Source organism: Kogia breviceps, chromosome 4, assembly GCF_026419965.1.
Source record: "Kogia breviceps isolate mKogBre1 chromosome 4, mKogBre1 haplotype 1, whole genome shotgun sequence".
Taxonomy (NCBI): Eukaryota; Metazoa; Chordata; class Mammalia; order Artiodactyla; family Physeteridae; genus Kogia; species Kogia breviceps.
This window is the reverse complement of record NC_081313.1, coordinates 150305824-150329766: the sequence shown is the minus strand read 5'-3', so window position 1 is coordinate 150329766 and position 23943 is coordinate 150305824. Positions and strand designations below refer to the sequence as shown.

Here is a 23943-nt window from a genome sequence, read left to right as displayed (position 1 = left end):
GACACCAGTATGGCAGTTCTTCAAAAAGTTAAGCAGAGAATTACCATGGGATTCAGTAATTCCATTCCTACAGATATACCCAAAAGAACTGAAAGCAAAGACTCAGAGATATTTGTATACCCATGCTCATAATAGCATTATTCACAATAGCCAAAAGGTGGAAACAACCCAAATGTCCATTAACAGATGAATGGATAAACAAAAAGTAGTATATACATATAATGGATTATTATTCAGCTTTACAAAGAACTGAAATTCTGATAGATGCTACAACATAGATGAACCTTGAAGACATCATGCAGCGTGAAATAAGCCAGACACAAAATGACAAGTGTTATATGATTTCAATTCTGAGGATTCTAGAACAGTCAAATGCAGAGACAGAAAGTAGAATAGTGATTACCAGAGGCTGGGGAGAAAAGGAGATGGAGAAATATTATTTAATGGGTAGAGAGTTTCAGTAAGGGATTATAAAAAACTTCTCCAGATGGATAATGATAATGGTTACAACACTGTGAATGTACTTAATGGCACCAAAGTGTATACTTACAAATAGTTAAAATGGTAAATTTTACATTGTTTTTATTTTACCACAATAAAAAAATAATTAGGGGACAATAAAATGTTTTGTCGAGAATTTGGGTAAACTGGAAACTACATACATAGCTGGTGGGAATGTAACATAGTAAATACAACTGCTCTGGGAAACAGTTTGGTAGTTACTTAAAAAGTTAAACATAGCCTAAACACATGACTCAGTAATTTCATCCTAAGTGTACACCCATGAGAAATGAAAAATATGTCAAAATAAAAACTTTTACACAAATGGTCATAGCAACATTATTCATAATAACCAAAAATGGAAACTCAAATGTCCATCAACAGATGAATGAATAAACAAAAGGTGATATATCCATACAATGGAATATTAGTCATCCATAAAAAGGAATGAGGTACTGACACATATTACAACATGAATGAATCTTGAAAATATGCTAAGTAAAAGAAGCAAGATAGAAAGAGCTACATATTATATGATTCCACTTACATGAAATGTCCAGAATAGTCAAATCCATAAAGACAGAAAGTAGATTAGGAGTTCCCAGGGGTTAGGAGGATGCAGGAATGTGGAGTGATTGCTAACTGGTACAGGATTTCTTTCTGGGGTAATGAAAATGTTCTAAAATTAGTGGCCGTGGTTGAAGATCTTTGTGAACATACTTAAAACCATTAAATTGTATACTTTAAAAGCATGAATTTTATAGTATGTGAATTATACCTCAACACAATTGTTTAAAAAAGAGACAGAGAAAAAGCAACAATTCCCAGCATCATAGCCCTGTATGCTCCTGATCCTCCCTTCCCCAGGTAAAAGGCTCTGTGATGAGCAACGGTAGACTGAAAAAAAATGCCAAAGAAAGGAAGAACTCTAGCAAAGAGCCTGAAGAAGAGCTGAAGTGACCACCAGAAAGATTAATCCCACTTTGAATTGAAAAATATGAAAAAAGTAACCAAGAAGATCAGAACAGGAGCACAGGAAACATAAAGTACAGCTTAATTTAAATTCCCAGCTCACAACACTAGAAAAACTAAGTAAATGAAAAGAAAACCATGGAAGAAAAAAGTAAGGATAAAAACAGGAATTCATAATGAAGAGAATAGATATCTCTATTCAAATCTATGAAAACCTATATGAAACAGATAATTCTCTAGAGAAATGCAGGTTACCAGAACTGACCCCATTACAATTAGAAAGCTGAGACAGACCAATTATCATTGAAAAAATTAAGTTATTAAAGAGCAATCCTATAAAAAAGCACTGGAGAATTCTACCAAATCTTGAAGGACCAGATAGTCCCAAGGCTCTATAAATTATGCCAGTGCATTTAAAATAAATGAAAAGTTCCTAGTTCCTTTTATGAAGGAAATATAATATGGAAACAAACCAGATAATACAAAGAAAGAAAACTACGTAACAGTATCAGTTATCAATATCAATGCAAACATTCTAAGAAAATTATCTTTAGCAAACAGATTCCAACACCACATTATTCCAGGAATGCAAGCAAAGTTGCTTCAATATTAGTAAATCCATTAATATCATATAGTTTCCTCTTCTACCCTGTGGGTTATGACCAGAAATCATCTCCTACTCACTATAAATTCCTCAATATGGCACTCAAATTACAATTTTGTTTTACTAATCTTCTCTAAACACAGTTTTTTAATCTTTTTGAACAATGTCAAATACCCGTAGTTGATATACACATCTTTTAAGCTCATATTAGAAATTGCATTATAGAATAGTTGGGTTGTGGGGAGGTTTCAGGACCAATCCAAGCAGGGAAACAGGTAGGCATTATTGAGGTAGCGTATGGAAGTGTCAAAATATAAGATGAAGCCAAAAGTTGTGGGCTAGGAAAAGTCAGTATGTGCCTCAAGCAAGAGACAATAATGAATTGCATGCAACACTGAAAAGTCAAGGGTCAGTAATATGGACAGCCAAGGACAGAAGGAGGTAAAGGAGGGCTAACATGATAATAGTAAAAAGCTGAATTCAATTAAAATTTTATTAAGGCCATAATTCAATGATTTCAGTTAGAATGATAGTTATATGGTTCACTGAACTATAAAAGATAGCACAGTTTTAGTTTACAAAAAGTTATATTTCAATAGGTAAATTTTAAAGTAATGTTGGAATTAAAATGGAAAATAAAATATCCTGTAAATAAATCTCTGGCTCTGTTTTGTAAAGGAGCTCTAAACAATATCACCCCACCAGTACACGTATGTTATAGTCTTCAAGATTTTGATCTCTAACACTAAAATGAGTGAGGACTCCTTAGAAGGATGGCTATTTCCTTTATGGCCCATGAGAGGTACAAAATACGTGTGAGATTTCTTTGTATGGGCTTTGGAAGGTGGTACACAGTGACTGTGGGACATACTGATATTGGTAGAAAGCAAGGATGCTAACAAAATTTATAAGGTTAGTAAGATACACATTAAATTCATTAGCATGTTTGCCTATTGTGTGGTGTGGGGTGAGATAGGGAATAGGGAAGAGAATGGAGTAGAAATGTAAGAATGAAAAAATGGGCCTTGTAGACGTGAGTGTAAAAAATGTGTTATTAAACAGAGTATGGCTAACTCAATCCTCTGCCCTTGAGATTCAAAAATATATAATACATATACACAAACGTGTGTGTGTGTGTGTGTGTGTGTGTGTGTGTAGGGCTGTGTCAAGGGACATAGGGACCAGCTTTAAAAGAGTTCCTGATGACTAAGTCGACAAGCTGTATCAAAAATACTACATCATAAAAAGCCATGGGTTTATAATAATAATAGAAAGAAAAAAATACAATTCTTAATTTAAAAAAAGGAACTATAACTAGATTGATATTTTTGAGAACATTATTATTCAGTTTTAAGTATGTTATCAAGATTGACAGATGACTACCCACACATAAAGACTTGTATATTCATCATTAATAAAAAGTTTGAAGGGAAAAAAACAGCTTCAAAAATCTAAAAGGAATAGTGTCAAGGATACTCATTTTATATGCCAAATTATAAAGGTGTAGACTATTACAAAGCATTAAAAAACCATATCAAGATATTCCATTCAGATAAGAGGCCTTATCATTGGCTTGGATGAAAAAAGGTCATGATCTGCAAGATAGGATGCCAATCTTGTAAGCCTATCTACAAGGTGCTGTGTCAGTTCTACTCATCCCAACTACACCATAAAGTGCCAACACCAGAGTCCTAAATTCATGCAAAGAAGAGCCTTGGACCATGCCCCGAAGCAAAGAAGAGCCTTGGACCATAGCCCTCCTAAGTGTTCCTTATGACCAGCTTAGGGTTTTCTTCCTTTTATTTTGGTTTTAGCAAGGCCTACAAATCTATCTCCTGAAGTGGAGATCAAACATTGGTCTATCTTAGACCAAACCTGAGCTACCTCATGAAAAAGTCAGAAGTTTATAGAGACCAAAATGATCTTGCTTATCTCTCCTCTGCCAGGGGGCAGAAGGTCTAACAAATGACAAACAGTTGTCATCTGTGCATGGTCACCACCCTGACTAGTTTCTGTCATTAGGTCTAGATTCTCTCTCCTTGGCTCTTAAGACTCTGAGATTCTATTTTCAACCTTCTTCTTTCCCTAGTTGATTTTATCCACTCTAAAACCTGCTACATGAACGACTATCCCAACTTTCCTCAAAATACTTCAAGTGGTAATTCTAACTGACTACTAGCATTTCCATTTTAGTATTTTTCTTATACTTCAAATTCAGTCTGTCTAAATCTGAACCTGGCACATGCTTTTTTTCAAACCTTTTTACTATTTTCCCTAGTTGAGAATGACATCATAACCTTACAGTTGCTCTGTCATAAGTTCTTAATCCCATCTCAAAACTTTCTGCCCCCTGCATTCCAAGCCTAGTCACCAAATGCTCTTAATTAAATTCCATCACCGAAATGTCTCTAACAGCCATCCCTAAAGTATGCCTAGGTTGAGGGTCTCACTACCCTATAATGGTTACTGCTACTGACTCTCACTATGTACCTTTGATCCCAGTTTCCTACCCATCCAGTATTATTTTCCACTGTTTTTATCCTTAGAGAACTCATCTTGTGTATTAGTTTCCAATGGCTGCTGTAACAGAGTATCACAAACTTGGTGGCTTAAAACAATGCATTTTATTCTCTTACTGTTTAGAGATCAAAAGTCTGAAATCAGTTTCACTGGGCTGAAACCAAGGTGTTAATAGAGCTCAAGGGGAGAATCCACTCCCTTTCTTTTTCCAACCACTAGAGCTGCTCATGGTCTCTTCTTCCATCTTGAAAGCCAACAGCATAATATTTCTCTTTGCTTCCATCATTATACTACCTCTACTTTCTTGTTAAATTTCCTTCTGCCTCTCTCATAAAAAGTCAACTGTGATTACACCTGGGCACCCCTAGATAATCCAGGATAACTTCACCATCTTAAAATCCCTAATTCAATCATATTAAGGTAACTTAAGGCAATATTAAGTTAACATCACAGGGACTTCCCTGGAGGCACAGTCATTAATAATCCACCTGCCAATGCAGGGGACATGGATTTGAGCCCTGGTCCGGGAAGATCCCAAATGCCATGGAGCAACTAAGCCCGTGCACCGCAACTAGTGAGCCTGTGCTCTGGAGCCCGTGAGCCACAACTACTGAGCCCACGTGCCACAACTACTGAGGCCTGCACTCCTGAAGCCTGTGCTCCGCAATGAGAAACCCGTGCACCCCACCTAAGAGTAACCCCTGCTCACCACAACTAGAGAAAGCCCGCGCGCAGCCAAGAAGACCCAATGCAGACAAAAATAAATAAAGAAACAAAACAAAAGGTAACATCACAGGGTCCCAAGTATATTTAAGGGCCATTATTCAGCCTATTACATTCTGTTATTTAAAAGACACTGATTATTCTTTATTTTATTCATTCAACAAATATTTACTGTGTTGCTACAATGTGCCAGACTCTATTCTAGGCACTGGCGCTCTGTAAGACACCAGGGATCTAGTAATGAAAAGAAATAATTCATTTCCTCCAGGAGCCTAGTTTAACATTAGAAACAAATAATTCAACGTGCAGTCACAACACAATGTGATCATTTCTACAACAAAAACAAAAGATAGAAACAGAAGCAAATGTGAGCTTTGAATAGTCCAAACTATCCTTAGACAGTGGAGGAAGGAAAGAGTACCTCTTTCCTGTAGGAAGGAAAGAGTACCTCTTTCCTGTAGGCAGGAAAGAGGTACAGGCAGTGGTTACAGTTTTCTAGGATTTTAGGGGATTAGCAGTTTGCTAGTGAAAACTTAAAAATTGAATCTTCCCTTTTGCCAAAAGGGAAAAGATATGTGCCCTCACCCCTGCCCTTTTTCTTTTGTATTTGTAAATCCTTCCTCTATGCCTTTGATACGTATGTAAACTTGTAAAGCCTCTGAGCATTACAAACGAGGAATGTTTTTCTTGAAAGCCAGGGAGCCATCTCTTTGAAATGTAAACATCAAGAAAGATAGTGATCCTATCTCTCTGTCATTGTGGAAGTTTACCTAGTGCCTAGCTCCAAACTGTCACCACCTGCTCATCATACTATACCAGAAGTTTTCTTTTCACTAGCACAGACAGCCCAACTGCCTGGTGAATTTAGGATAAATATGAAAGAATGTATCGCTAACTGTGTTGTCAGTCCCCTTAAATGAGGACAAATTACAATTAACCTCATGAACATGTATAATTGCTCAGCTACATTACATAAACAGAAAGAAACCCCACCCTTTTAAATCTCATCAGCAGGTTACCTATGATGCATGCGGAAATCTGGTTTACTGTTTATTCAATAGTAACAGTGTTTTCTGTCTTTGGGAGAGGTTTTTCTGGGTTGGCAGGAGATAAAAAAAAAACCAACTTTCCCCAATATTACATGCAGGAATAAGGGTGAGGGTTGAAGGCAGAATCAATATTTTTTTTTACCCCAAATGGCTTTTTGGCCTTATTTCCTGAAGTATTTCCCTGATTTATCCAATAATCGGTCAGATTCAAAGTCATATCTCAATAAAAATGTGACTTTAATTGGCACTCTCACAGGGCTTTCTTGAGAACCAGAGGATTGAAAGACTTAAAATTGGTATGCTGGGAATTACACATAACAGTATAATTATAGATGGGTGTGGTACTGCACATTTGTGAACATCCTGTGTCTTAGTGAAAAAAGGAATGCTGGTCTATACAATTTGCTTTTTGTAACTCCAATTTTTAAAACTTTTTATTATGGAAAAATTTCAATATATACAAAAATAGAGAAAATTGTACAATGCAACAACGACGACCAACACTTCATATATAAGCTCTACTCCTCCTCCATCAGACTGGCTAAAGCAAATCCTAAACATCATATCATTTCATCTAATAATGTTTCCAAATGCATTTCTCAAGGATAAGGTCTTAAAAAAAAACAAAAAAGCAAAACATCTCACAGCCAATGAAATTAACACTACTCACTAGTAGCATCTTATATACATGGAAGTGTTTGAACTTCCCTAATTGCTTCATAAATTTTTTCAATTAGGAAACAATCAAGGTTCACCCACTGCATTTGGTTGGTATGACTCTTAAATCTCTTTTAATCATTGTTATAAATGTAATCTGCTGAAGTGAAGGTCATTTGGCCTCCCAGAAAAATATCTTAACCTGATAAAGAGCATCTGCAACAACCTAGAGCTAACAGTATAGTTGATGGTGAAAGGCTAAATGCTTTATACTTAAGGTCGGGAACAAGGCAAGAATGTCTGTTCTCACCACTCTTAATCAGTATAGCACTGAAAACCTACTTAGTACCATATGGTAAGAAAAAGAAATAAAAAGTATACAATCAGGAAGAAATAAAACTATCTGTATCTTGAGATAATAGTACATTAAAAAAATCCCTAGGAATCTACAAAACATTTCCTAGAACTATTAGGAGTTTAGGAAGGTCACAGGATACAAGGATAAACATACAAAAATCAATATTATTTCCATCTACTATGGACATGTGGGCACTGAAATTATATTTACAATACCATTTATAATTACTCAAAAAATACTTAGGTATAAATGTAACAAAATATGTACAGGACTTTATTCTGCAAACTACAAAACACTGATGAAAGAAATTAAGTAAGAGCTAAATAGGGAATTTAGTAGTGGCCCAGTGGTTAGGACTCAGCGCTTTCACTGCTGAGGGCCTGAGGGCCCAGGTTCAATCCCTGGTTGGGGAACTAAGATCCCATAAGCTGCACATTGTGGCCAAAAACAAAAACAAGAAAGAGCTAAGGGCTTCCCTGGTGGCGCAGTGGTTGAGAGCCCGCCTGCCGATGCAGGGGACACGGGTTCGTGCCCCAGTCCGGGAAGATCCCACATGCCGCGGAGTGGCTGGGCCCGTGAGCCATGGCCGCTGAGCCTGCGCGCCCAGAGCCTGTGCTCCGCAAAGGGAGAGTTCACAGCAGTGAGAGGCCCGCGTACCGCAAAAAAATAAATAAATAAATAAATAAATAAATAAAATAAAAAAAAAAAGAAAGAGCTAAATACATGGTAAGATACACCATATTGATGGATTGGAAGATTCAGCATAGTAAAGATCTCAATTGTCTCCAAGTTTACTTGGTTTACTGCAATATCTCAGCAAGATTTTTTTGTAGATATAAATAAGATTATTCCAAAATTTATATAGAAAAGCAAAGAAATTAGAATAGTTAAAGCAACTTTGAAAAAGAATAACGAAATAATCAACCCATCCAATATTAAAGCCTATATATAGCTACAGTAATCAACACTGTGTGATGTGGGTAGAGGGATAAACACACAGATCAGTGAAGCAGAACACCTAGAAACAGACTCACACATGTGCTCAACAGCTTTTTGACAAAGGTGTAAAAGAAATGAGTGGAGGAAGATAGCTTATTCAACAAATAATGCTGGGACAATTGACTGTCCATAAGCAAAAAAAAAAGAATCTTGACCGAATCCTACATCTAATACAAAAATTAAATACAAAAGAATCACAGAAATAAATGTACAGCATAAAACTACAGCATTTTTAGAAAAAAACACAGAAGAAAATCTACAAGATCTGAGGATAGGCAAAGAGTTCTTAGACTTGACAACAAAAGGACAATCCATAAAAGGAAACACTGATGAACCAGACCTCTCAAAATTAAAACTTTTGTTCCTCAGAGACACAATTAAGAGGATGAAAGGAAACTAAAGACTAGGAAAAAATATTTGCAAACCACATATCCATCAAATGACTACCATCTAGAATATATAAAAAACTCTCAAATCTCAACAGCAAAAAACCAAACAATACAATTAGAAAATGGACAAAAGACACGAACAGATATTTGATCAAAAAGATATAAAGATGGCAAAAAAGCACATGGATATATGTTCAACATCATTAGAACTTAGGAAGATGCAAATTAAAATCACAGTGTATATCACCATATACCTATCAGAATGGCTAAAATAAAAGTATTGACAACACAAAATGTTGGCAAGGATGCACAGAAACTGAATCACTCATATGCTGCTGCATTGCTGGTGGAATGTAAATTGGTACAGCCACTCTGGAAAACAATTTAGCTGTGTCTTTCAAACTAAACATGCAACTACAACATGACACAGTAATTGCACTCCTGCACATTTATCACAGAGAAATAAAAACTTACTTTTGCACAAAAACCTGTACACAAATGTTTCTAGCAATGTTACTTGTAATTGGCAGAAACTGGAGACAACTCATGTCCTTCAACAGTGAATGGTTATGTAACTGTGGTATATATATTTTACAAAAAACTATTCAGCAATCAAAAGGAATGAAATATTGATAAGGAACAAGGAAATACTGACAAGGAACTACTTGAATAAATTTCCAGAGAATTATGCTGAGTGAAAAAAAAAACAGTCCTAAAAGGTTGCATATTGTGTGACTCCATTTAAATAACATTCCTGAAATGACAAAATTATAGAAATGGACTAGTGGTTACAAAGGGTTAAGAACAAGAGGAGGTGAGGAACAGGGACAAGGGACAAGAAGAAAGTGGGTGTCTAAAAATGGGTAACAGGAAGGATCCTTATGGTGACAGAAGGAATTCTTTCATATCTTTACCGTATCAACATCAATATCTTGTTTGCAGTCTTGAACTATAGTTTTGGAATTGGGTAAAGGACCAATGGGATCTCTCTGTACTACTTCTTATGTGAATCTACAATTATGTTAAAATCAAAAAAAAAATTTTTTTAAAGTAAAATTCCCTCTAAAGTAAAAAATCAAATTGGCATCATTCCTCCAAATCTGATCTCCTAGTACCACTATCTCAGTGAATTATATCATTATCCATCCCTGAACAAGTCACAAGCCAAGCAAGCATCCTTGACAACTCAATCTCCTTTATCTTCCATATCCAATTCATCTTTAAGTCCTGCTGCCTTTATCTCTTAAATGTCTCTGAAACTGGTTCCCTTCTTTCTGTGTCCATCACCACTAACCTAGCCAAGTCATTCATGCATTCATTAACTGGAAGCCAACTCTGACCAAGCACTATTTTAGGTACTGGAGAAATGGGTACAAATGAAACAGACAACCCAGCACAAGAGAGTTTATAATTCAGAGGAAGAGCAGATTATAAATAAATATGTACTATTTTGCAGTGATAAGTACTCTGAGAGAAAATAACATATGGTGAGGGCATAAAGACTGTGGAAGAATGCTGGAGAGGGTGTGAAGAAAAGGGAACCCTCTTACACTGTTGGTGGGAATGTAAATTGGTGCAGTCACAATTGAAAACATTATGGAGGTTCTTCAAAAAACTAAAAATAGAGTTGCCATATTATCTAGCAATCCCACTCCTGGGCATATATCCAGAAAAAACTATAATTTGAAAACATACATGCACCCCTAGTGCCCACTCTTGCCACTATTATTCAACATAGTTTTGGAACTCCTAGACACGGCAATTAGAGAAGAAAAAGAAATAAAAGGAATCCAAATTGGAAAAGAAAAAGTAAAACTGTCACTGTTTGCAGATGACATGATACTATACATAGAAAATCCAACAGATGCCACCAGAAAACTGCTAGAGCTAATCAATGGATTTAGTAAAGCTGCAGTATACAAAATTAATACACAGAAATATCTCGCATTCCTGTACACTAACAATGAAAGATCAGAAATAGAAATTAAGGAAACAATTCCATTTACCATTGCAACAGAAAAAATAAAATACCTAGAAATAAACCTACCTAAGGAGACAAAAGACCTGTAGGCAGAAAACTATAAGATACTGATGAAAGAAATCAAAGATGACACAAACAGATGGAGAGATACATCATGTTCTTGGATTGGAAGAATCAACATTGTGAAAATGACTATACTACCCAAAGCAATCTACAGATTCAGTGCAATCCCTATCAAATTACCAATGGCATTTTTCACAGAATTAGAACCAAAATTGTTACAATTTGTATGGAAACATGAAAGACTCCGAATAGCCAAAGTGATCTTGAGAAAGAAAAAGGGAGCTGGAGGAATCAGGCTCCCTGATTTCAGACTATACTACAAAGCTACAGTAATCAAGATAGTATGGTACTGGCACAAAAACAGAAATATAGATCAATGGAACAGGATAGAAAGCCCAGAGATAAACCCACACACATATGGTCACCTAATCTATGACAAAGGAAGCAAGAATATACAATGGAGAAAAGACAGCCTCTTCAATAAGTGGTGCTAGAAAAACTGGACAGCTACATATGAAAGAAGAAAATTAGAACACTCCCTAACAGCATACACAAAAATAAACTCAAAATGGATTAAAGACCTAAATGTAAGGCCAGACACTATAAAATTCTTTGAGGAAAGCATAGGCAGAACACTCTTTGATATAAGTCACAGCAAGATATGAAAATAAAAACAAAAATAAAAAATGGGACCTAATTAAACTTAAAAGCTTTTGACAGCAAAGGAAACCATAACAAAATGAAAACCCTCAGAATGGGAGAAAATATTTGCAAATGAAGCAACTGACAAAGGATTAATCTCCAAAATATACAAACAGCTCATGCAGCTCAGTATCAAAAAAAAAATTAAAAAATTTAAAAAATGGGAGGAAGACCTAAATAGACATTTGTCCAAAGACATACAGACAGCCCCAAAATGCATGATAAGATGCTCAACATCACTAATTATTAGAGAAATGCAAATCAAAACTACAATGAGGTATCACCTCATACTGGTCAGAATGGCCCATCATCAAAAAAAAATCTACAAACAATAAATGCTGGAGAGGGTGTGGAGAAAAGGGAACCCTATTGCACTGTTGGTGGGAATGTAAATTGATGCAGCCACTATGGAGAACAGTATGGAGGTTCCTTAAAAAACTAAAAATAGAACTACCATATGACCCAGCAATCCCACTACTGTGCATATACCCCAAGAACCATAATTCAAAAAGACACAGGCACTCCAATGTTCACTGCAGCACTATTTACAATAGCCAGCACATGGAAGCAACCTAAATGTCCATCAACAGAGGAATGGATAAAGAAGATATGGTACATATATACAATGGGATATTACTCAGACATAAACATGAGCGAAATTGGGTAATTTATAGAGACTTAGATGGATGCAGAGACTGTCATACAGAGTGAAGTAATCCAGAAAGAGAAAAACAAATATCGTATATTAATGCATATATATGGAATCTAGAAAGATGGTATAGATGATTTTATTTGCAAAGCAGAAATAGAGACACAGATGTAGAGAACAAATGTATGGATACCGAGGGGGAAAGGGGAGTGGGATGAATTGGGAGATTGGGATTGACATATATACAATATTGAGACTATGTATAAAATAGATAACTAATGAGAACCTACTGTATAGCACAGGGAAATCTACTCAATGCTCTGTGGTGACCTAAATGGGAAGGAATCCAAAAGAGAGGCGATATATGTATACGTACAGCTGATTCACTCTGTTATACAGTAGAAACTAACACAACATTGTAAAGCAACTATACTCCAATAAAAATTAAAAAAAAAAATAGACAGCTAGCCATCCCCTCCACAAAAAAGGAGTCAAGTCACGGAACTGTAAAGGAAATGAACAAAATTAAAACTATAAGTGAAATGGAGATTACACCACTAAAATTCATGTCCAGATTTATTTTTTAGCTCTGTGAGAATGGAGACCTTCTTATAACATTTAAGTCTGTTGCTTGGATTTTACACATTTAACTTGCATGCATGTTTTAAAGAATGCATTAAGTATAAAAATGTTGTGTTTCCTTTGTCAAAAAAAAAAAAAAGAAAGAGATGATACATGCACCCCTATGTTCATATTTACAATAGCCAAGACAAGGAAACAACCTAAATGTCCATCAACAGCTTAATGGATAAAGAAGATGTGGTATATATACACAATGGAATACTACTCAGCCATAAAAAAGAATAAAATAATGCCATTTGCAGCAACACAAATGGATCTAGAGATTATACTAAGTCAAGTAAGTCAGAAAGAGAAAGACAAATACCATATGATATCACTTACATGTGGAATCTGAAGTATGATGCAAATGAACTTATCTATGAAACAGATTTGCAGATATAGAGAACAGACTTGTGGTTGTCAAGGGGGAAGGGGGTGGGGGAGGGTTAAATTAGGAGTTTGGGATTAGCAGATGCAAACTATTATATATAGAATGGCTAAACAACGAGGTCCTACTGTATATAGTACAGGGGACTATAATCAATATCCTGTGATAAACCATAATGGAAAAGAATAGGAAAAAGAATACATACATGTATAACTGAATCACTCTGCTGTACAGCAAAAATTAACATAACATTGTAAATCAACTATACTTCAATACAATTTAAAAAAAAAAAGAATGTGGAGGACAGATGGCCATGTTCAGATGTGCTGTGTCTAATAGACAAAGTGCCATCTGAACAGAAACCTGGGTAACTCAAGGAAGTCAGTCATGTGGGCTTGTGGCTCAGGAAGAATGGTCCAGGAGAGGAAAAAACTAGTGCAGAGGCCCTGAGGTGGCCTGTCTGAAGAACTACAAGGAGACCAGGGTGATTAGAGTTCTTGAATGAAGGGCAGAGAGGAAGGAGGTGAAGGTGAAAAGGTAGCCGAGGCCAGACCACGAAGGCCACACTAGGGGATTTGGGTTGTGTTCTATGTGATAGAAGCTACTAAAGGTTTTGAGCATGGGAGTGAGATAACCTGATCTACCTTTTTTTTTTTTTTTTTTTTTTTTTTTTTTTGCTACGTGGGCCTCTCACTGTTGTGGCCTCTCCCGTTGCGGAGCACAGGCTCCGGATGCGCAAGCCAAGAGGCCATGGCTCATGGGCCTAGCCGCTCCGCGGCATGTGGGATCTTCCCAGACCAGGGCACAAACCCATGACCCCTGCATCGGCAGGCGGATTCTCAACCACTGTGCCACCAGGGAAGCCCTACCTTTTAAATAGACCATTCTGGCAGCTACAAGGACAATAGATGTTGGTGGCAGGGGATGAGAACAAGACTAAATCAAACATTAAACAGGACTACAGAGCATTTGGGCTCAACTTTCACCTTGTAAATTAACTCTTTAAAACCACTGCATGTTATTTTAAAACCACTGCTGCTCTAACCCTTACAGCACCTTTCTGCAAATTAAAAAAATTTGCAGATGCAGCCTCAGCAAATCTTGGTGGGTGGAAGGCAGCCCACAAGGGACCCCTCCAGCTGACCACCCTGCCAGGTTCAGTCTGCCATGAATTCTTGCATAAATATAACAAAGAAAGAGAAAAAGACAAAGAAAAACACTTTTTCATTGGAGATAATTTACCTAATCATCCCTGAATTAAAAAAATTTTTGATTTTAAGAATATTTTCGGGGCTTCCCTGGTGGCGCAGTGGTTGAGAATCCGCCTGCCGATGCAGGAAACACGGGTTCGTGCCCTGGTCCGGGAAGATCCCACATGCCGCAGAGCAACTAAGCCCGTGAGCCATGGCCGCTAGGCCTGTGCGTCCGGAGCCTGTGCTCCGCAACGGGAGAGGCCACAACAGTGAGAGGCCCGCATACCGGGAAAAAAAAAAAAAAAAAAAAAAAAAAAAAGAATATTTTCACATTGGGTGTCAACCAAACTCATGAGATGCTCAAGCTGATTTAATCACATTATTCATATTTTATATATATGTATATATGTGAAATACATATCTATATATGTATACATATATATATAAAATATTCCAGAAAAGTGATTAGACTTTGGGTTCATTTCTTAAGCAAGAGACTCAGATGAGTCTCTTTGAGCCATTTCCTCCCATCTCTGAATATAAAACATACAGAGCCAGGGGTGACACAGTTTGTTTTCTCTGTTCGTTTTATTTTTCCTAGTTGTAAATAGTTTTGATGTGAAAATAATATTTTAAAAGCACATTTGGAGGCAATTAGAGGTTCTAGGAGTCCTATCATGGAAGCATAAGCTTTTCCGTCACCGGCTGTTCAAAGGGTCGGTTTTTGGTTCTGGTCTAGAGTTAATGATCAAGGTGCTTCCAAGAACATCCAGATCCTTCACCTGAGCTCACAGGGAACTGAGCTCACCTTGGAAGGGAAACTGTTCTGAGGGCACTTTAGTCCAGGGAGATGGGAGACTCGCCAGGGGTGCAGGAAGACACAACCACACGCCAGCACTCCCAGGACGCCCCATCTGACTGTCACCTTTGACCAAAGAGAGGAGGTTCATCCCATCAAAAGAAATGCACACAACAGTTGGCTCTCATGTCCTTACCTCCTCCAGACACCCACTCAGAGTTTTCCTTCAGGGACAGCTTCCCAAACCTGAGGACTTAACATCACCACTAGGTGTCTTCATCTCTGGACAGCTTTGGACTCCAGTCATACTTTCTATTCAGTTTAATCCAACTAACACTTCACTCAGGAAGGGGGACCCCTCAGGGATCAGAGGTTCCTGAGGCAAAGGGAAAGTGAACAATTCTTCCTTCTCTTCCTCTGATCTTTCACATCAGACTCAGTCCACACCTAATATCCCTCCTAAACTCTCCACTGGTTCCCTGCTGCCTGCGTTCTCTGTTTACTTTGTGGTGGTCTCCAGCAGTTCCCACAAAATTAGAATATTTCTCCCAAATGACAGTTAAAAGATATAAGGAGAGATAAGTGTGGTTCCCACCTCAAAAGATCTCACCTTATAAGGGGAAGAATGAGCTCTACTAAAGGTAGAGGGCACTTTAGGGATAGAGACAGCCTGTCCCACAGCCCTTCTGCTGGACCTGCATTGTGAGGGGTCATCACTGACTCGTCTGGACCCGACAGCAACCTCAGACAAGTCCTACCACGTCTATGCCAGGTGGCTCCACATTGGTTGCAGGCTGATCCTTGCAGAATATAAACCTGGGCCCATGGCCAGGGTACTTCAACTCCTCAGAGCCTGTGCCTGGCTCTCAGGTCCCTGGTCCCCCTCTCCCTGCTCGCGTCTCCACATGCCGGCTTCCTTTGTCTAGACTCTCGGACATGCTCTTCCTGTGCCTGAACACTTCTCACAATGTGTGATCTGGCCCTTCCTCGGGAAGCCTTGCCCACAGCACCCCTCCTGTTCCACGTTCTCACAGCACCTGCGGCTCTTCCCCAGAGGTCCTCACCAGAGTCTGTCATTCCACAGCCCTGTATGCGCTTAGCCTTCCCCTCCACTGAGCTCCGCCAGGGCAGGACCTGCATCCTTCTGGCCAAGGTTGCACTGCTGTTTATCATGGGACAGGAAAGCAGTGAGCGAGGGTAAGAACCTGGCTCCCCCAGAGCCCTGGCCTCCCCAGTTCAACAGCTCTCAGTCCCCAACTTCCATGACAGCCGAATCTGCCAGTTTTCTCCTCTGGTGACTTCTTTTCAGGCTCAGCCACAGATTCTTCCTTCTCAACCCACCTCATAAACATTGAGGTTTCCTGGGACTCTGTCCTCTCCTCCGTTCCCTCATCTGCTCAGCTCAAGGTTTCAAATGCCACCTTCTCACTGATGGCTCCCTGACCTCCCTGTTGAGTTCCAACCCTGTATACCTTCTACAGCTGTCCACTGGTGACCTCTACCCATATGTCACTCACATCTCAAATGAAACCCATCCCACACCGAACTCGTCCTGAACCCTTAACAAAGGGACCTCTCCTCTTTCCTTTTTTAAAAAAAATGTTTTATTTATTTATTTATGGCTGCATTGGGTCTTTGTTGCTGCACGCGGGCTTTCTCTAGTTGCGTCGAGTGGGGGCTACTCTGTTGCAGTGCGTGGGCTTCTCACTGTGGTGGCTTCTCTTGTTGCGAAGCTCGGGCTCTAGGCACGCCGGCTTCAGTAGTTGTGACACACGGGCTTAGCTGTTCTGCAGGATGTGGGATCTTCCCAGACCAGGGATCGAACCCATGTCCCCTGCATTGGCAGGCAGATTCTTAACCAGTGCGCCACCAGAGAAGTCCCTCTCTCCTCTTTCCTGAACCCACTGCACGTGCTTTCCTGCAGGTAACATCTTGCCTGCATTACACAATAATCTCCAGAAGGTTCCCACCTCTAGTTTTTCCTCACTTCAAATCTAAGACCAACAGTGTTTCCAAAGTGACCATTCTTATTAAATTGAAATTGCATAATAAGGACTTCTTGAATATATTCTCTGTGAAAATTTTAATCACATTACATGTAAATAAAGTCCCCTTTCATCAATACTCATTCTCGATCCTAATCCAAATATAACTAGTTACCACCTTAGGTGTCCCACGACCTTTCTCTCGGCACTTACACGTATATCATGCATACAGACAAACACCCACATAATTTTTTTTACACATAAATGGCAACATGTCATAATCATTCGCCGTAACCTGCTTTAGTCCTTCACATGCCTTGGAGCTCCACCCACACCAGTTCTTCTTGTTTCTGACTGTGGTGCTGTGTGCCAGTGTAGGGACCCACCTCAGCTTCTTTTAGCTATGCCTTTACTGAAGGACATTTAAAGTGTTTCAGACTTTGACCATTTTTTTCTACAATATCAAGGATCATGTAATTCTTCTGCTTAAAATCCTTGAATTATTTCCAGTCACCCACGGACAGTTCCCATCTCTAAGAACTGTACCAAAGCACTTCAGAATGTGGCTCCCACCTGGCTTTTTGATGTCTTTCTTTTCCTCATCTCTTTCTTTTCCCACAACCCTGGGCTTCAGTCAGAATGAATTATCTGCAGTTCCTTACATGGACTAAGTTTGCTCAATGAATATATGAAAATGTAGCCCTCCTCCAAAACAAGAGGAAAGAATAAAGATCCTGAGAGATTCACCTGTGAAGTGATTATCAGAGATGAAGCAGAAGTTTGTGACCCTTCTCCACAACTTCTTGAGGACTGAGAACTTAGAGAAATTTCGCTGACCAACATCTCCAAGTTGCACATGTACTCCTTTCCCAGACTGCTGCCTGCAGAGATTCACCACCCACTCACCTACAGAGGAGCCTCCAGGGCTTTCTTTCTCTACCTTCCAGGGATCTTCTCCTTGCTGCAACAGGGAGATCACCTCAGGTTTGGAAAATGGGAGTCCTGCTCATAGAAAAAAAACAAAAAACAAAAAATAAAAACAACACACACACACACACACACACACACACACACACACAAACAAACAACAAAAAACAAAGGGCTTCCCTGGTGGCACAGTGGTTGAGAGTCTGCCTGCTGATGCAGGGGACAAGGGTTCATGCCCTGGCCCGGGAAAATCCCACATGGCCCGTGAGCCATGGCCACGGAGCCTGTGCTCCACAACGGGAGAGGCCACAATGGTGAGAGGCCCACGTACCACAAAAAACAAAAACAAAAAAACCCCAAAACAACAAACTTGGTTTTGACACGAAGAGGTATCTGAGATCTGAGTGGAAACTCAGAGGATGATACAAAGAGCTCCTTAGGGTGCTCAAGTTCTGCCCTCATGATGTGAGGGGTGTGTTAGGGAAAAAGCAAGGGACTTGTAAAACATAATAATGTAATAATTAGTTGCACGTCAGGGAAATACAATAAACATGTACCCTTGAAATAGGGTACCATTAGCTTTCTATAGAAGAGGAAATATATGACATGTACAGACTAAATTCATATTTATAAATAAGTATCTATGGAGAGGATACCAGGTAGATTATTTAAAATGAGAAAACACTTTGAGAAAACACTATCTGGCTCCCTTTCAAATATGGATTATATAGTGTTCATCTAGCTGGAAAAGAGAATGGGAAAGGCAAGCGGTGCGTCAAAGAAGAGGGATGAAAGATGCTCTCTGCTTAGAGATGAGCAGACACATCATAGAACAATCATAGTGGGAAATGCCTGAACTATGAGGGAATTTCTAATGTGCAGCTCTGTAGATTGTCCCATCTGTGGGGCATGAGGCATCCATGCCTATGAGGGGGAAAATGTTTTTCAGATTTATTTGTGGAGATCCAATTTGTACAGTGCTAAGGCAAAACTCAGCTAAAGTTTTGATGATCCATGGCTTTTATCCAGGAAATCAGATGCTGAGTTATCCCAATTTCTAAACAGGAAATTTCCTTACCCAATGACACCAAGTTGCTATAGTTCTCCAGCATCACATCTTGGTACAAGTTTCTCTGTGAAGGAGCCAGCTTTCTCCACTCATCCCGCGTAAAGAGCACAGCCACATCTTCAAATGTCACTGACAGCTGTAGAGACAAGCATCCCAGCTCACGCAAGACCACCCATCACACAGGGTGAAGAAGGTGGCAGTGGGAAGTAGACAGGCTACCATGAAATGCTTCTATATTACTCTAGGTTCTTAAGGTTTCAAGTCACTGGTTTAATGAACACTTGACCTGTGACAAATACACACTGAGTAGCATGAAGTATGAACCAGGTCCTGTGTTAACCACACAGAGATGGGTGGAGATATTAAGACCATTAGTGGGAGTGTTAATTAGAATAATCTTTCTAATAGCAATTTGATAATACATATTAAGAGCTTTAAAATGTGCATACTCTTTAACTCTCCAATTACTATATTTGTTTGATAATGAACAGTGCAAAAAAATGCACACACAAGGACATTTATTATGGTGTTAGTTAACAGCAGAGAAACGGAAACAGCTACAACCTAAATAATCACTGACAGAGGCTCGGTTAAATAATTTAAGACACTATCTGTGTGCTCTCTGAAGCCAGAGGACAGTAGTAATGGAAATTAAAACAGCGATCATTAACTGAATGCTTTCTTCAGGACAAGTACTATTCTTAGAGCTTTATATTAATCTTTAGTGTAAATCTTTATTTTACCTTCACAACAATCCTAGGAAAAAGGTACTATTATTGTCCTTGTTTTACACAAAAGAAGTCACAGAGAGGATAAGAAATTTGTCTAAAGTCACACAATTGGTCAGTGGTAGTGCTGGGATTCCAATTCCAGGTGGATGTCTAAGGCTCTATTCTTAACCACTCTGTAAAACTGCCTCTCAAAACCTACTAGTTAATAAATGAAATAATCCATACAATGTACTTAAAACCATACATGGCTCATATTAAAGGTTCAGATCTTACCTATTATCATGTCAATATAAAGTACTATGAAATCATTACAATTGATGGTGTAAGTTAATATTTTTGACTTAAAAAGGCATTCATAATAATGTTAAGTATAAAAAGCAAGTTACATATCAGTATGTATAGTTTGTTCCCATTTTTGAAAAAAAATTATATATGTACATAGCAAGTGATGCTGAGAGATGCATAACCAATGGCTGACAGCGATTATCTCCAGATGGTGGGATTAAGGGTGATTTTACTTTTTTTTTTGCATATACGGAAAAAATATATAGACAAATACATGTACATACACACATCTATGCACATATGTACGTTTACAAGCATATATACATATACCCATACATATATATGTGCATATTTTATTCTCTATAAAGTTTTTCGCCATGATCATGCAATATTTTTATGGTAAGAAAAAGCATTAAATTATTGGCACATTGGGAGGAATACAAGAAGTGATCTCTGCTCTCAAAGAACTTATAATCTAGCAGACAAGAAAAGTACATGAATTTGAACGCTAAAAGGAAAATGTGTAGCTGGGTAGGACCATACACCATCTCTGCTAATCCTCATTTTAGAGACGAGGAACACAAGATCCAGGACAGTCAAGATTCCAGGTCACATACTTTATTAATGGCAGAGACAGGATGATAACTGAAGTTTTCTTTCAACACAGCACTTGGTATACTCTCTCTCTGATCTTAAACATCCTGTTACTGAGTTTTACACACAAGTCCACACAGCAAGTGAGGTTAGGGAGAAATGTCACATAGGACTCACACACAGGGACAGAGAAGATTCTGGGCAAGAGAGCAGCTTGGCTCTGTTGAAATGGAATGTAAAAGCCTTAGAAAAAAGCAGTCCAAATAAGCAAAGGCAGGTCCTAGCCATAGCCTCAGAAGATCAACCACCATCACATTTCGTGTGTCCAAATGATATACAACATCGCACTGCAGAGAGCTCTGGTAACACAGGGGCTGGGCCTGCCACGTGTCCTGAGAGATGCACCAGAGGAATCGCTGGACAATAACCAGCATGAACTTAGAGGCCAGACATATCTGGGTTTGATTTCAGGTCACTTGACTTCTTTAAGCCTCAGTTTCCTCATGTGTAAAATGGAGGTAATAACTGCTGCGCTGTTATGAGAGTGAGAACCAAGGTAAAGCGCTTGGGATATTCCCCCAGCAACATTAACTATTACTGTTAGATGAAAATGAGTACAGAATGAACAGTATTTTCTGGGTCCTAAAAACACTGTACAGTTAATTTTTATCTATCAACAGTAATAGTATCATGTACTAGAATAATATTGTTCAACTACCACAACCACCACATATTGAACATCAACTATGTGCCCGGCCCTTATCGAAACACTTGCCATGCTGCAATTCCTCTCATCTACCCTATGAGGTATGCCTGGTTGTTATTCCCATTCCACAGGTGAGGAAACTGAGGCACAGAGATGCAATTGCCTAAGGCCCATAAATGGTAACAGAAGATACAGGTTCAAACTTGGCTGTCTGGCTTGAGAGCCCCACTTCTAACTGTACAGCCTGTATACCTTGCTTCTCCACTACTGATATCCCACAAAACCCTCCCTGACACTTCCTGAGGAGTCTTCTCTCAGCTCTTAAAGTCAAGAGACCTCTCCATCTGTGTCCCCACCAAAATGGATATCCTTTGTTCACACACCGCCTCACCTGGATGGGGTCCCACCCTCATTCCCACAGAATAAAGATGAAAATGGCAGGTCAAGATCAGTTTTCAAGAGAGTGACAGAGGCAAAGCACATGATCCAAAAAGTTAAGAGGGAGAAAAAACTAAAAACTATGGACTGGGAAAAGCCTGGATAAGGTATCATGAGGATTCTCAGGGGTGGAAAGAAAAAGAAAAGCATTCTGGCCAAGGGTAGGGAGGGGGACGTTAGTGAGCAAAGGAGGCAGGCCAGAAAGGAAGTCTGCCAAGTGCGCATGTTTGTTTGTTCTGACCCCAAGTGGTATAAGACATGTGGCATCTTACCTGTCAATTCAGTAATCATACAGTGAATTGAGATTAATGAATAAAAGAATATCCATCAGAAAAAAAAAAGAGAAACACAACACATGGATTGGGGGGTTGGAGGCAAGCATTCCCTATGCAATCCACCATCCACCAGGATGGATCAACTCTTCAAAGGGAGAAGGACATGGGCTCCAAATCCTGGCGAAGACTGTACTGGGGAGAGAACTTCAGTTTGAGGGTTAAAAAACAAACCTATCTGTCCGTAAGACTTGAGATGGTAATGCACTCACCTGAGACCTTGCTTCCCTCTGTTCAGTAGCCATGTCCTCTTTCTGGGCAGTTTCCCCTTAGGATGGGAGAAGTCTCCAGAAGCCAAATCTGAGAGAAGAAAATGGGAGCCAGGAGGAAGCCCCTTCTGCTTTGCACCCCTCAGGATCAGCAGCTCTGAAACTTTTACACCACCTGAGAATGATGCCATATGCCCTCAGGAAGGAAGTCAGGAGCTAGGAGTAGACAAGGCCAGAGAGAAGGGCTGGGTCCTGGTCCAGGGCCAGTTCTTTCCCTGGCTCAGAGGAAAAGGTCCTAGGACTCTTATCAGCAGTAACAGCAACTCCCTGAGCCTCACCGCGTGTCAGGCACTACCTATCAATACATCATCGAGTCCCACAGCACAGTTCGCACTGTCAGCACCCCATTTTATAGATCAGGAAACTGAGGGAAGAGTGGGAGCAACTTGCCCCAGTCCACACAGCCAGAGAGGGTGGCACCAGGATTCCAAGCACCGCGGGCTCCAGAGCATCTACTCTAACCTCCCTGCGTGCATGTGACAACTTTTCTCCACCTCAAGCCTTCCCACCCAATTCCTTCCCCTCCTGTCCGGCAGGCGCTGGGCAGGTAGCGCAGTGGGAACGGGTCCAGCCAATGGGGACGAAGTGCCCCACCTGTCTCGTTCAGGGGCACTGTGGGATGCCTGGTGGCGGCAGGCGGACAGAGCGGGGTGCCCGGCCCTCGGCCCGCCGGCGCCCACAAAGGCCCGGCTCGCGCCTCCTGGGCCTGTGTCCCATACCCCGGCGCCGCATCTTCCCGAAGCCCGGTCCTCCCTCCCGCATCCTGCCGAGCCTCCGCCGCTCACCTCACCCAGGCCTCGGGAGTTCCGCGGGCCGCAGGCGGGAGGCTCCGGAACTGCCACGGCCGGACAGCAACTTCGGGTCGGGACCCCCCGGGGTGCTGCCTGGGCCGACCTCAGGCCAGAACGCCGCTCACGCCAGCAACAAATGCCCGGCTCCCGGTGCAGGTTCCGGAGCTGGGTAGTGTGGGGTAGGCGGGGGAACGGTCGCTAAACCCTCTGGGAAATGTAGTCCGCGCGAGAACCCAAGGATTCTGGGAAGTGTAGTTCTCCGGGCTTGCTGTGTGGAGAGGCCCGGCTGAGCCTGTCACGTGCCCAGGTACTCGTTCTGGGCTCCTGGCTGCGCTCCGTGAGTTGCCGGCTATTGGGTTCCCTGTTCTTCCGGGAGGAAACGGAGTTTCGCCGAGGACAGTGTATTGTAGCTCTGCATCTGCGTAAATGATAGTAAGGCAAGTAGACAACCGCCAAAAACAAACCTATTTCCTCTTAAGTCTTTCAACAAGTATATTGAGCACCTGCTACGCGCCAAGCCCTATTGTAAAGAATTTGAAATACCTCAGTGAGCAAAACAGAGATCATTGCTCTGGAGAGCTTTTTTGGGGGGTGGGGTGGGGGAAGAAGAGAGCGAGCAGACAATAAGCCATGAACATAATTATATAG

At 40.1% G+C, this 23943-nt stretch overlaps 1 protein-coding gene across 3 annotated transcripts in view; it reads right to left on the bottom strand.

Moving 5' to 3' along the window:
- The window catches only part of ZNF354B (zinc finger protein 354B), a 30667-nt gene extending 7027 nt beyond the window's left edge, over window positions 1-23640 (bottom strand). The window contains exons 1-4 of one of the 3 annotated variants that reach the window (XM_059060525.2): window positions 23290-23640; window positions 22448-22535; window positions 19159-19285; window positions 18060-18155 (exon numbers count right to left, since the gene is read on the bottom strand). In XM_059060525.2, the coding sequence (XP_058916508.1) occupies window positions 18060-18155; window positions 19159-19285; window positions 22448-22480 (256 nt within the window). In that variant the 5' untranslated portion in view covers window positions 22481-22535; window positions 23290-23640. Of the gene's footprint in view, window positions 1-18059; window positions 18156-19158; window positions 19286-22447; window positions 22661-23289 lie in introns of all 3 variants that reach the window. The other 2 variants (XM_059060524.2, XM_067032201.1) reach the window with 2 other exon arrangements.
- Window positions 23641-23943: the final 303 nt, after the last annotated feature.